At 33.1% G+C, this 13,106-nt stretch overlaps 1 protein-coding gene, 1 long non-coding RNA gene and 1 pseudogene across 2 annotated transcripts; all 3 read left to right on the forward strand.

Moving 5' to 3' along the window:
* Window positions 1-334: 334 nt before the first annotated feature.
* Window positions 335-3,148, forward strand: LOC140821154 (uncharacterized). Its single transcript, XR_012115659.1, has 2 exons — window positions 335-480; window positions 2,925-3,148. It is a non-coding gene; the product is annotated as an uncharacterized lncRNA (long non-coding RNA).
* On the forward strand, window positions 474-3,123 carry LOC140821153 (transmembrane 9 superfamily member 11-like; annotated as a pseudogene).
* Window positions 3,149-11,370: 8,222 nt separating the features above from the next.
* On the forward strand, window positions 11,371-12,726 carry LOC140821159 (uncharacterized). Its single transcript, XM_073181573.1, has 3 exons — window positions 11,371-11,629; window positions 11,737-11,852; window positions 12,480-12,726. Exons 1-3 carry the CDS (start codon window positions 11,495-11,497, stop codon window positions 12,706-12,708), a joined length of 480 nt encoding a protein of 159 aa, XP_073037674.1. The 5' UTR covers window positions 11,371-11,494; the 3' UTR covers window positions 12,709-12,726.
* Window positions 12,727-13,106: the final 380 nt, after the last annotated feature.

Genomic DNA, 13,106 nt, shown 5'->3' on the forward strand with positions numbered 1-13,106 from the left:
TAACCGATCCACATACCACAGCTAATAGTCAACATGAAGAATAATTAAAAGACCGAGAAAATTTGTCTTTTCTCATCATTTGACTTGTAAAAAATATTTGTCCTATTTATAAATAATTTTGATTCGGTGATCGTAAGAAATATGAAACTGATATCTATGTATAGTTTCTTAAGAATATCGATTTGATGAAATAAGAATTATATGTTTTTATCATGATTTAATATTCGTAGATGTTCTGGAAGAATATTAATATAATAAGAATTATATATATAATATTAAAGTTATCGTTTGAATATTGGGGGAAAAAAAAGGAGATTGGTTAATGAGTCTCTTTAATTTCGGAAGTCTCGTTCGAGGATTTATCATGAATGGAATGTTACATCTTAGATTCTTCCTCTCAGTTTCAACCCTCAGTTTCTCTGAAGCTGCTAGTTTTCCAGTTTCGCTGTGCTTTTTACTCGCAATTCACTCGAGGATTTGGTAAGATCTCTTGAATTTTAACGCTTACTTTCATCTTCACTGTCGTTGAGAATCATTTCAATCGCGCTTTATTTACTTTTCTTGCTTTTACCGTGCATTATTTTCGTACCGTTTCAAAGGGACTTGTATAAATCAACTAGTTGAAATCTTCTGATTTACATTCCAGATCTCGATAATACAGTTATCCTGCGCAAAAACTGGTTTTCTTTGCATTTTTCGCGATTTCCCCATCTGGGCTATCCAGATCTGCCAGTAAGTGGAAAATGATGAAATCTATTTCCAAATTCAATACCTGGGTCTTGCTTATTTTCATGGCGTTTTTTCACCTAGGACACGGGTTTTACCTCCCTGGTAGTTACCCTCACAAATATGCAGTGGGTGATGTCTTGAATATGAAGGTCGATTCTTTGACTTCAATAGAGACTTAAATACCCTTTAGCTATTATAGTTTACCGTTTTGTGAGCCAAAAGAGGGTATTAAGGATAGTGCAGAAAATCTTGGTGAGCTGCTGGGAGATAGGATTGAGAATTCTCCGTATAGATTTAAGATGTACACGAATCAGACTGAGATTTTTCTGTGCCAAACTAAGCCTTTGTCATCAGAGGAATCAAAACTTCTGAAAAAGAGGATTGATGAGATGTATCAGGTCAATGTGATTCTTGATAACTTGCCTGCTATTCGGTATGTACAGAAGGATGGAATTACATTGAGGTGGACTGGTTACCTTGTGGTGCTAAGTCGCAGGATGGCTACTTTTTGTTTAATCACTTGAAATTTACAGTCCTTGTAAATAGATACGAGGAGCCCAATGTGGCTCATGTTATGGGTACTGGGGATGCGGCTGAGTTGATACCGACAAATGGAAACTTGGGTTCCGAAGCACCTGGGTACATGGTTGTTGGTTTTGAGGTGGAGCCTTGCAGTTTCAAGCACAATGCTGACTCCCTGAAGAAGTTGGACGCGTATGACAAGTACCCGGCATCAATTAAATGTGATGGGAACACACCTGCCATGGCTATGCTATGGCTATTACAGAGAATGAGCTACTGGTTTTTACATATGAGGTGTCATTTGTAGAGAGGGACATCAAGTGGCCATCAAGATGGGATGTGTATTTGAAAATGGAGGGGAGCGAAAGTTCATTGGTTCTCGATTCTGAACTCGCTCATGGTAGTCACTTTCCTGGCTGGAATTGTTCTTGTAATATTTTTGGGGACTGTTAGGCGAGATCTTACTCGGTATGAGGAACTCGACAAGGAAGCTCAAGCCCAGATGAACGAGGAGTTGTCTGGATGGAAACTCATCGTGGGTGATGTTTTTCGTGTGCCTACTAATCCATCCCTTTTGTGCGTGATGGTTGGAGACGGAGTTCAGATTATTGGAATGGCTGTTGTGACGATCTTGTTTGCTGCCCTTGGATTTATGTCCCCAGCATCCCGTGGCACACTGATAACTGGTATGCTGTTTTTCTACATGATTCTTGGAATTGCGGCTGGATATGTCGCTGTTCGGATGTGGACAACCATCTTCAATGGAAATAAAAAGGGATGGATTTCAGTCTCATGGAACATTGCTTGTTTCTTCCCCGGTATATCCTTTCTCATTCTTACAACTTTGAATTTCCTATTGTGGGGTAGTCACAGCACTGGAGCAATTCCATTTTCATTATTTGTCATACTTATTTTGCTGTGGTTCTGTATCTCGGTTCCGCTTACCCTCGTGGGTGGTTACTATGGTGCAAAGGCACCTCATTTTGAATATCCTGTTCGAACTAACCAATTCCCCGCGAAATCCCTCCTCAGAAGTACCCATCTTGGCTTTTGGTTCTTGGGGCTGGTACCCTTCCTTTTGGAACACTTTTCATCGAGCTTTTCTTCATCATGTCAAGCATCTGGATGGGTCGCGTGTACTATGTTTTTGGATTTCTCCTCATAGTTCTTATGCTTTTGGTGGTAGTCTGTGCTGAGGTATCCCTTGTTCTTACTTACATGCATCTTTGTGTGGAAGGGTGGTGGAAATCTTTCTTTGCTTCCGGTTCTGTCGCCATATACATTTTCTTGTTCTCTATCCACCACCTGATATTTGATCTTAAGAGTTTGAACGGTCCCGTCTCAGCTACCCTTTACCTGGGTCATTCACTCTTCATGGTCCTAGCCATTATGCTCGCAACTGGCACGATTGGCCTTCTTTCATCATTCTGGTTCGTGCATTACCTGTTTCTTCAGTGAAGCTGGACTAAACTCATCTTCGACCATATACAGTTGTTCGAATCTGATGCACAGATGCTTTACAAAATTTTGTTCCTGTTTCCTTTTTTTGCTGTATTTGCTATCTAGTTTACTGGAATTTGCATTGGTGGCTAGATTTTTATTTCATATATGAGGCAAAATTTGACCTCTTTGTCCGATGTTTGTTTTATTGATTTGTACGATGCGGCTTTCAGTATAAGTCGTTCGTTCCCCATTCCTTGGATCTTGAGTTGAGATTTCAGCTTCACTTGCAATCCCTTTTTTCGAGTTTTCGAATCGAGAACTTATGATACAAGCTCGAATGTACACGTCGAGGGACTCGAGTTTGCACTATATCTCCTTATTTCTTATGCCACTTAAATTGTTATCCTGGAAACTTGAGTTTGAATCATATTTATGTATTTATTTGTTTTTTTTCAATATTATTTTATTTAATTTAATTATTTTCATGCATTGAATTCTTTCATGTACCATTGTTTCCAATAATTGCTTTTTAGAGAGACTTAAATCATGGTGATGCTTCGTTTTCCATAAATTTGGTGACCGGAAGCTTTTCAATCTTAGGTTTGAAAAACTTGAAAACTTGTGAGATGGGTTTTTAAAGCTCACAATTTATCGAACTTAATTGAGTATTTAACTTAAATTGATTGATATTTGGTTGGACTTGAATATGGGCATATCATTTCTGTCGAGTTGCCGAAATAACATTACTCTTAATCTTAACTAAGTGGTATTTATATTATTACTTAGTATATCAAATATATTCATTATGATAATTAGATAAATATTATATTAGATAACCAGTCATATAATAGACGATGAACCTATTTTTTGAGATCAGTGTGATTTTTTATAAAGAAAAACGTACTCTATAAATTACAAAAATATTTCATCTTCGTTTAATTAAAAAAAAAAAACCCATTTCAGTAAATGATTAATTTAGTTATTTAAATATATCACAATTCAATAAAATATTTGTTTACATTTTTAAAATATTAAATAAATAAATTACATGATATTACGTCTAGCTTAAAAAATTATCAGAAAAAATATTCTTAAATTCAATAAAAAAAAAAATAGAAATAGAACACAAATATCATTTATCGTGAATTTTTTTTACCGCCAATTGACTTTTGGATGTAAGTGACGCTCCAAAATATCTGTAATTAATAGTTTACTAAAAAATAGTTTTTTACAAATATAGGTGAGAGGACTTGGCCCCACAAAGGCACCGTCCCAAAGACCACCTCCATACGTGCCGGTTCATGCAACAAAGCTGCCCACATATGCCGCAAATGTCTCTCACGCAACACGTTAGCAAACACCCCACGTTTTTTTCTTCAATTAACCTACGCCCATCGATTCCAACCATCAAATGCAAAGAGAACACCCAACAAATTCATTTTCCAAATAGACTAGGCAGGCGGTGAAGCAAGCAGTATCACATGGCGACGGGGGCAGCCGGAGACGGGCTTCTCCGGGGTATGTTCGAGGGCTGCATCTCCGGCGGAGACATGGGTGTCAAACGGCGGCCGTATCACAAAAATTGCGGTTGCGCTTTACACGAATCGCGCGGGAGCTGCAAGCATTCGTCCCGGTACAGCGTCGTTTCCTATCCCATCAGGCGGTCGTGGAGCGAGGGCTGTCTGTCGTTGATGGGGGCCGCTGGCCAATCCTCGCCGTGTTCCTCCCCCAACCCAGCCGTGGGCGGGATCAAGAGAGTGCAGACGCAATTGGTGTTGTGCAAAGAGGAAAACGAAGAGGTGGAGGAGGCGAGTGTTTGAATTTTGATGATACTAGCAAGCTTTGAATTTTTGTTTTTTTGTTTTTTGTTTTTCATTTACGAGGATGTAGTTTTTCAGAATAATATCCGTGCCTGGTTTTTGGATACAAACGCAATCATGTTTGCATTAATTAATTCACATCAACCCCAAAAAAAAATCATGTTATTGTAGATTAAAAATCTATTTTTTGTAGCAGTTGCCCGAAATTGGATGTACGTAATTGTTTGATTATGGAAAACAAATTAGATACATGAAAAGAGAAAAGTAAGATTATTTTTTCTAAGCCAAAAAAAAAACATTTTTAAAAAAAATATATATTTTCAATTTCTTAATAAATTATGTTGTCATATATATAAATTATAATATAATCATTAGATTGTCGTGTGGGAGAATTGGAGAAAAATCCCCATCCACAAACTAGTTTTTGCGTTCAGTACCTGAGTCAGAAATTTTTTTACTGAACTCCCTGACCCATCAAAAAACTTATTTCACACTGCCTGGGCGGAAAAAAAAAAAGCGTATTTAGCGACGGTTTAAAAAATCCGTCGCTATTTAAATATAGCAACGGATATAAGTACAACCGTCGCTAAATTTGATATTGCGACGGTTTCTGGCTAAACTGTCGTCATTAGCGACGGTTTAATAAAAACCGTCGCTATTTGATCCATTTTTTAAAATTTTTCTCTTACACGATTAAATATATAAATTTAGAATTTGTGCATATATTCTGAGAAGAACTACTAACAAAAAAATACAAACTCATGTCTCGATTTAATAAAGTAAGAGTTGGGAAATCAACTCTTTATCATGGTTTTAATCCACCTAACACAAGTCAGTAGCATAATAATTTCCAGCACAAAATAGGTTAATTCAAGCATACAATCACAATAATTTCAGTATATTTCATACACTATTGAGCACATAAATTGCGAATTTGAGCATATATTTCAAGGAGAACTACTAGCATAAAAAATCAAACTCATATCTCAATTTATTGAATAAGAGTTATGAAATCAACTAATTACCATGATTTTAATATACCTAACAAAAGTTGATATCATAATAATACTCAGCACAAAATAGGTTAATTTCATCACACAAACACAACAATTTTAGCATATTTCGTACTCTAGTAAATACATAAATTGAGAATTTGAGCACATATTACGAGGATGACCACTAGCATAAAAAAGTAAACTCATATATCAATTTATTGAGTAAGAGTTGGGAAACCAACTCCTTACCATGATTTTAATCTACATAAACAAAAGTCAATATCATAATAATATTCAGCACAAAATAGGGTAATTTCACCATATAACCAAAACAATTTCAGTATATTTCATATTATATTAGGTACACAAATTGAGAATTTGAGCATAAATTTCGAGAGAAACCACTAACATAAAAATGCAAACTCGTGTCTCAATTTAATGAGTAAGAGTTGATAAACAACTCATTACCATGATTTTAAGCTATTTAACAAAAGTAAATATCATAATAAAATAAGTTGATTCAAGTATACAACAATAACAATTTCAGTATATTTCGTACTCTATTGGGTATATAAATTGAAAATTTGAGTATATATTACAATGGAAACCAGTAGCATAAAAAAGCAAACTCGTGTCTCAATTTAATGAGTAAGATTTGAGAAACAACTCATTACCAAGATTTTAAGCTATTTAACAAAAGTAAATATCATAATAATATTCAGAACAAAATAAGTTGATTCAAGTATACAATCACAACAACTTCAGTATATTTCGTATTCTATTGGGTATATAAATTGAAAATTTGAGCATATATTACAAGGAGAACCAGTATCATAAAAAAGCAAACTCGTGTCTCGGTCTATTGATTAAGATTTGAGAAGTCAACTCATTACCATGATTTTAATCCACCGAACAAAAGCCAATATCATAATAATATTTAGCACAAAATAGGGTAATTCCACCATACAACCACAACAATTTCAATATTTTTTTATGTATTATATTGGGTACATGAATTGAGAATTTGAGCATAAATTTTTAGAGAAGCCACTAGCAAAAAAATGCAAAATCATGCCTCAATTTTAATGGGTAAGAGTTGAGAAATTAACTTTTTACCATGATTTTAGTCCACCTAACACAACAATTTCAGTATACAACCACAACAATTTAAGTATACGAAATATACTTAAATTGTTGTGGTTGTATACTGAAATTGTTGTGGATTAAAGTATAACGTGCTGGAAATCATTATGCTGCTGACTTGTGTTAGGTGGAATTGTTGTGGATTAAAGTATAACGTTATACTTTAATCCACAACAATTTCAGTATACAACCACAACAATTTAAGTATATTTCGTATACTTAAATTGTTGTGGTTGTATACTGAAATCATGGTAAAAAGTTAATTTCTCAACTCTTACCCATTAAAATTGAGGCATGATTTTGCATTTTTTTGCTAGTGGCTTCTCTAAAAATTTATGCTCAAATTCTCAATTCATGTACCCAATATAATACATAAAAAAATATTGAAATTGTTGTGGTTGTATGGTGGAATTACCCTATTTTGTGCTAAATATTATTATGATATTGACTTTTGTTCGGTGGATTAAAATCATGGTAATGAGTTGACTTCCCAAATCTTAATCAATAGACCGAGACACGAGTTTGCTTTTTTATGATACTGGTTCTCCTTGTAATATATGCTCAAATTTTCAATTTATATACCCAATAGAATACGAAATATACTGAAGTTGTTGTGATTGTATACTTGAATCAACTTATTTTGTTCTGAATATTATTATGATATTTACTTTTGTTAAATAGCTTAAAATCTTGGTAATGAGTTGTTTCTCAAATCTTACTCATTAAATTGAGACACGAGTTTGCTTTTTTATGCTACTGGTTTCCATTGTAATATATGCTCAAATTTTCAATTTATATACCCAATAGAGTACGAAATATACTGAAATTGTTATTGTTGTATACTTGAATCAACTTATTTTATTATGATATTTACTTTTGTTAAATAGCTTAAAATCATGGTAATGAGTTGTTTATCAACTCTTACTCATTAAATTGAGACACGAGTTTGCATTTTTATGTTAGTGGTTTCCCTCGAAATTTATGCTCAAATTCTCAATTTGTGTACCTAATATAATATGAAATATACTGAAATTGTTTTGGTTATATGGTGAAATTACCCTATTTTGTGCTGAATATTATTATGATATTGACTTTTGTTTATGTAGATTAAAATCATGGTAAGGAGTTGGTTTCCCAACTCTTACTCAATAAATTGATATATGAGTTTACTTTTTTATGCTAGTGGTCATCCTCGTAATATGTGCTCAAATTCTCAATTTATGTATTTACTAGAGTACGAAATATGCTAAAATTGTTGTGTTTGTGTGATGAAATTAACCTATTTTGTGCTGAGTATTATTATGATATCAACTTTTGTTAGGTATATTAAAATCATGGTAATTAGTTGATTTCATAACTCTTATTCAATAAATTGAGATATGAGTTTGATTTTTTATGCTAGTAGTTCTCCTTGAAATATATGCTCAAATTCGCAATTTATGTGCTCAATAGTGTATGAAATATACTGAAATTATTGTGATTGTATGCTTGAATTAACCTATTTTGTGCTGGAAATTATTATGCTACTGACTTGTGTTAGGTGGATTAAAACCATGATAAAGAGTTGATTTCCCAACTCTTACTTTATTAAATCGAGACATGAGTTTGTATTTTTTTGTTAGTAGTTCTTCTCAGAATATATGCACAAATTCTAAATTTATATATTTAATCGTGTAAGAGAAAAATTTTAAAAAATGGATCAAATAGCGACGGTTTTTATTAAACCGTCGCTAATGACGACAGTTTAGCCAGAAACCGTCGCAATATCAAATTTAGCGACGGTTGTACTTATATCCGTTGCTATATTTAAATAGCGACGGATTTTTTAAACCGTCGCTAAATACGCTTTTTTTTTCCGCCCAGGCAGTGTGAAACAAGTTTTTTGATGGGTCAGGGAGTTTAGTAAAAAAATTTCTGACTCAGGTACTGAACGCAAAAACTAGTTTGTGGATGGGGATTTTTCTCCAATTCTCTCTTGTCGTGTTTTGTCCTAGGTCGAAGCCCGCACAAACGTAACTGCATCATAGATTCTTATTGCAATTATTTCGTTTTCATTGTAGCCTTATGAAACAGACACATTAATGATAGATTTCCATGGATTTGATAGATTTTTATTGACTTTTGTAGAATCTCACATGTTTGTAAACAGAATTTCATTTGTAAGATTTTGATAGATATTTGTAGACTTTTGTAGACTTTTTGTAAAAAATATTACAATTACATTTTAAAAAATCAAAATTTCAATATATATTATTTCTTCCAACTAGTAATTATTTAACATAAATAACATATTCACTTTGAAATAAATTTATTTATTTAAAAGGTAAATATATTTAATATATGAAAAAAATCACAATTCAATTTAACAAAATTAAAATTTCAATCACCGTGTCTATACAAAAAGCCTAAATGAAAGAATTTACCAAAAAAAATTAGTAGGCTCGTGAATTGGTCTATTTACAGTAAAAATAGCTTTCTTTTTTTTTTTCTTTTTTTTTTTTCCCAAGGTAATTTTACTTATTTTTATTTATTTGGCCTTTTGGTGATCCTAACCTATAAGATGAAAATATGAAATCTTTACACTGACGAAAGCTATTCTTTTCCTTATGAAATTGTTGAAATATTATTAAAATTATTAAATTAATTTTAATTTATCTAGCAATATAATTGATACGATATGATTTGGTTTGAATTTGTATCTAAAACTAACAAAACATTAGTTGAACACCCCTATATGAGATGTATGTAAGTATTTTATGAAAAGAACTATAACATATGAATTGCTGTAACAGATAGTATACCAACGACCAGAAAGCTTCTCAAGTGTTCTTTCAAATGACGCCATCTTTTTTTCTCTCAGATTCGTGGAAAATCCATCAACTCACCATGATTTGAATATATATAAATCATAATATATTTTTTTTTATCAAATCAATAACGATTCAAGAAAAGATTCATACCTTTAAATTTGGAGAAACCCTCGATTTGTCTTTAGAGAGGAGAAAACACCGTCTTTTGAGTGAGAAAGAGAGATATATGGGTGAGAATGAGAAAATGCTGTCTTTTTATTCTATTAAAAGTCTACCAAAATCTCTAGGGTGAGTAGAAGACAATTTTTGAGTTTTTATAGTTGTACCTAGAGTTTTAAGGTTTGTACATAGATAATTATATTAGAATCATTGTAAATCTATGGAAATATTGGATACCTATAGATTTTTAAAAAGTCAAGTTTGAATACCACTATACTTTTCATGACTCTAGAAAAATCTAATTTGGATACCACAAAACTTTTATAGAGTTTATAAAAATCTATGTTCAATACCCTAGACTTTAAACTCTACAAAATTCAATAAAAGTAATTAAATTTCCAATGTGGAATACACCTCCTTTACAGATTGTGCAGGAAGAAGAAGAGCGGCCGCCGATATTGGGTGGGTGCAAAAATTTGTTGATAAAAGTCTACCAAAATCTCGAGGTTGAGTAGAAGAGAATTTTTTATTTCTAATTGTTGTACCTAGTGTTTTAAATTTTGTACATAAAGAAATCTATAAAAATCATGGAAAATCTATGAAAATTTTGGATACTTATAGATTTTCATAGAGTCTTCAAAAATCAAATTTGAATACCACTTTACTTTTAACAACTCTACAAATCCTAATTTGGATACCTCAAAACTTTTATAGAGTCTACAAATATCCATGTTGAATACCTCTAGATTTCTAAAATCCATGAAAATCATCAAAAGTAATTAAATTTCCTAGATTGAATATACCCCCATTAGTAAAAAAATGTTCATACGAATCGAGCCTGCAAAAGCGAGACACCAACTCTGATTAGGGTAGTGTCGATGCTACCTGTAGGGGCAGTGTTTCAAAGGATCTGGACCGTTGATTTTAAAAAATTTGATGGACCCCACATATGAATTGGTGGATCCCGCATATGTGTGATTAAAACTGGACCTTTGATCTCCTCATGAGCCATGGGGGCAGTGCCCCATGAGGCAGGGTGAAATATTCCTCTGATTAGGGTATGCAGGGATGCTTCCATCCTATATGTAGGGGCACTATCTCCATGATAGAATCAAAGATTCAAATTTAGTCACACATACATGAGATCCACCAATTTTTTTAAAATCATATATGTGTGTGAATCTTGTCCATCCAAACTATTTGGAAGTACTACTCCCATATGTAGCATCGAAACAACCGACAGACCTTAGAGAGAGAAAAGCTCTTTTTAAAGCTGTTAGTTTTCCTAAACCACATAAAAAAAAACATTTTTTAAATAAATTATATTATGATATATAATCATTAGATTGTCCAACATAGTTTCATGTCCTACGTCCAAGCCCTCACAAACATGACTACGCAAAATAAACTCTTGTAACTACTTTATTATCATCATAAGTTTATGAAAAGGGTCCATCCAAGTTACTACATAAATCCATTACAATTGAGTCGTTCCGAATATATTTTTATAACCCATATAATAACAGGGATATCACATATTACAAATAGTGTCCGATAACATGTTATACGAAGTGACCATATATGATGCATATCCTATCTAAACATATCACGAGTGTCGAATAATTGATCATCCTAAATTATTCCACCACACTTTCGAGGAACCTTCTCTTCCCCCGCCCACACACACCCCACCCGACCCTACCCTACCCCTATATCAGTGTACATCATATATAGCACCACTCTTCCCCCTATAATAATTTCAATGGATCGAAAGAAATAATATTCAACACTATCAAAAGCCTTTATTTCCCCTAACTTCAATTCCCAGAAACAAAATATTAATTTTCTTAGCAAGAATCCATCCATCAATTAAATGGCAGGCATGCTACCTGGAGTCGAAGCTGCAAGAAGAAGAAAATGCCACCAGAGCTCCGAATCACTCCCGGCAACAGCTTCCTACGGTGGCTTCTCCATGAGGCGCTCTTCTCTTACTTCAGCCTCTTTCATGGTACTAATCATCGGATAATTCCAATCCAATCCAATCCAATCCAATCCAATCTATTATGCATATAATAGTTATGTTGTATTTTCTTCTGTTTTGGACTCAATCTGCAGCGGAATCCGGCGAAGCAGGCATTGTTTGATGAGAGCGAGCTTGGCGGGGAAGCGAGGGAGGCGAAGAAGAGATTGGATGCAAGGCTGCAGCATCGATGCAAGTCGCAAAGCAAAAGGTTGGTCGGTACAGACGATGATTTCAATATAATTCGTATTAAATTATTCCTTCTTGAAATTGCACTTGCTCAGTTGCTTGGCTGGAATTATTTAGGTTTTGTAGTCAGCATCATTATGTAATGATAAATAAATAAGAAAATATGAAATAATCATCAAAGATAATATTGGCTATAAAATTTGGAATATAAAGATTGATCGGCATCCGATAAATTGATTTTTTGAATGGTAATGTAAACGACCATTTGTCAACTCTATTCATCGATGCTTCGACAGAGGTAAGAAGGATATTGGTAGGAGCAATTTTACCTGTAATTTTATAATCGGCTGTCGATTAAAAATAAATAAATAAATTAAGTGCAGGCCGAAAATAATAAAATTTTAAAATTTATGATTGTGAAACCTCGTGTATCAGGACTAATGATGATTATTCGATCTACAATGTGTAACATTCCCATCAAATTAATGTTTTAGTTTAAGTTTTATAATGTCCCAAAGTTTTTTTTTTTTTTTAAAGTTGAGAAACTTTGATTCCGTTACCTTTGTCATTTCTCCATTTTTATAATATATTTTTTTACCCAATATAAGTTTATGTAATTTATATTTTATTTACGCGTGGGCGATTTCAGATCATCGAGTGAACAAGCGAAAGAAGAGCCGAAGAAATTAAAATGGTTAAAAAAAAAGTGGAAATCAAGTGAAGAGGAGGAATGTGCAGTTTGTTTGGAGCAAGTTAAGGGGGAGGAGGGAGAGAGCATAATGCATTTGCCTTGTGTTCATAAGTTTCACACCGAGTGTTTGGTCCCATGGTTGGAGACCAATGCCAATTGCCCTTGTTGTAGAATGGAAATTCATTAATAAATATAATTTGAGATATCTTAAATTTTAATATATATATATATATATATTTATATATATATATATATATATATGTCGAATTGATCTATAAGAAAATTATATAGAGAAGGAATTAATTAAAAAATTTGAAATACAATAATTATAAAGTCGTTTTAGATGGAAAAATAAGACGAAATAATATTTTAAAGAACCATGTGAAAGAAGTTATTTATTTATCTATTGTATATAATAGCAAAACATTAACCCCAACCTTGAACACAGCAAGGAAATATCATAAATAAAAGGAAAAATAAGATGGGCCATATCGGCTGGCTATATTGCGAATATGAGCTTAATTTATAATGGTGGAAAGAATCCTAACATCTCCACCAGCGGGTTACCGATTTCGGAGTCTAATG

Source organism: Primulina eburnea, unplaced genomic scaffold (assembly GCF_022965805.1).
Source record: "Primulina eburnea isolate SZY01 unplaced genomic scaffold, ASM2296580v1 ctg443_ERROPOS100000, whole genome shotgun sequence".
Classification (NCBI taxonomy): domain Eukaryota; kingdom Viridiplantae; phylum Streptophyta; class Magnoliopsida; order Lamiales; family Gesneriaceae; genus Primulina; species Primulina eburnea.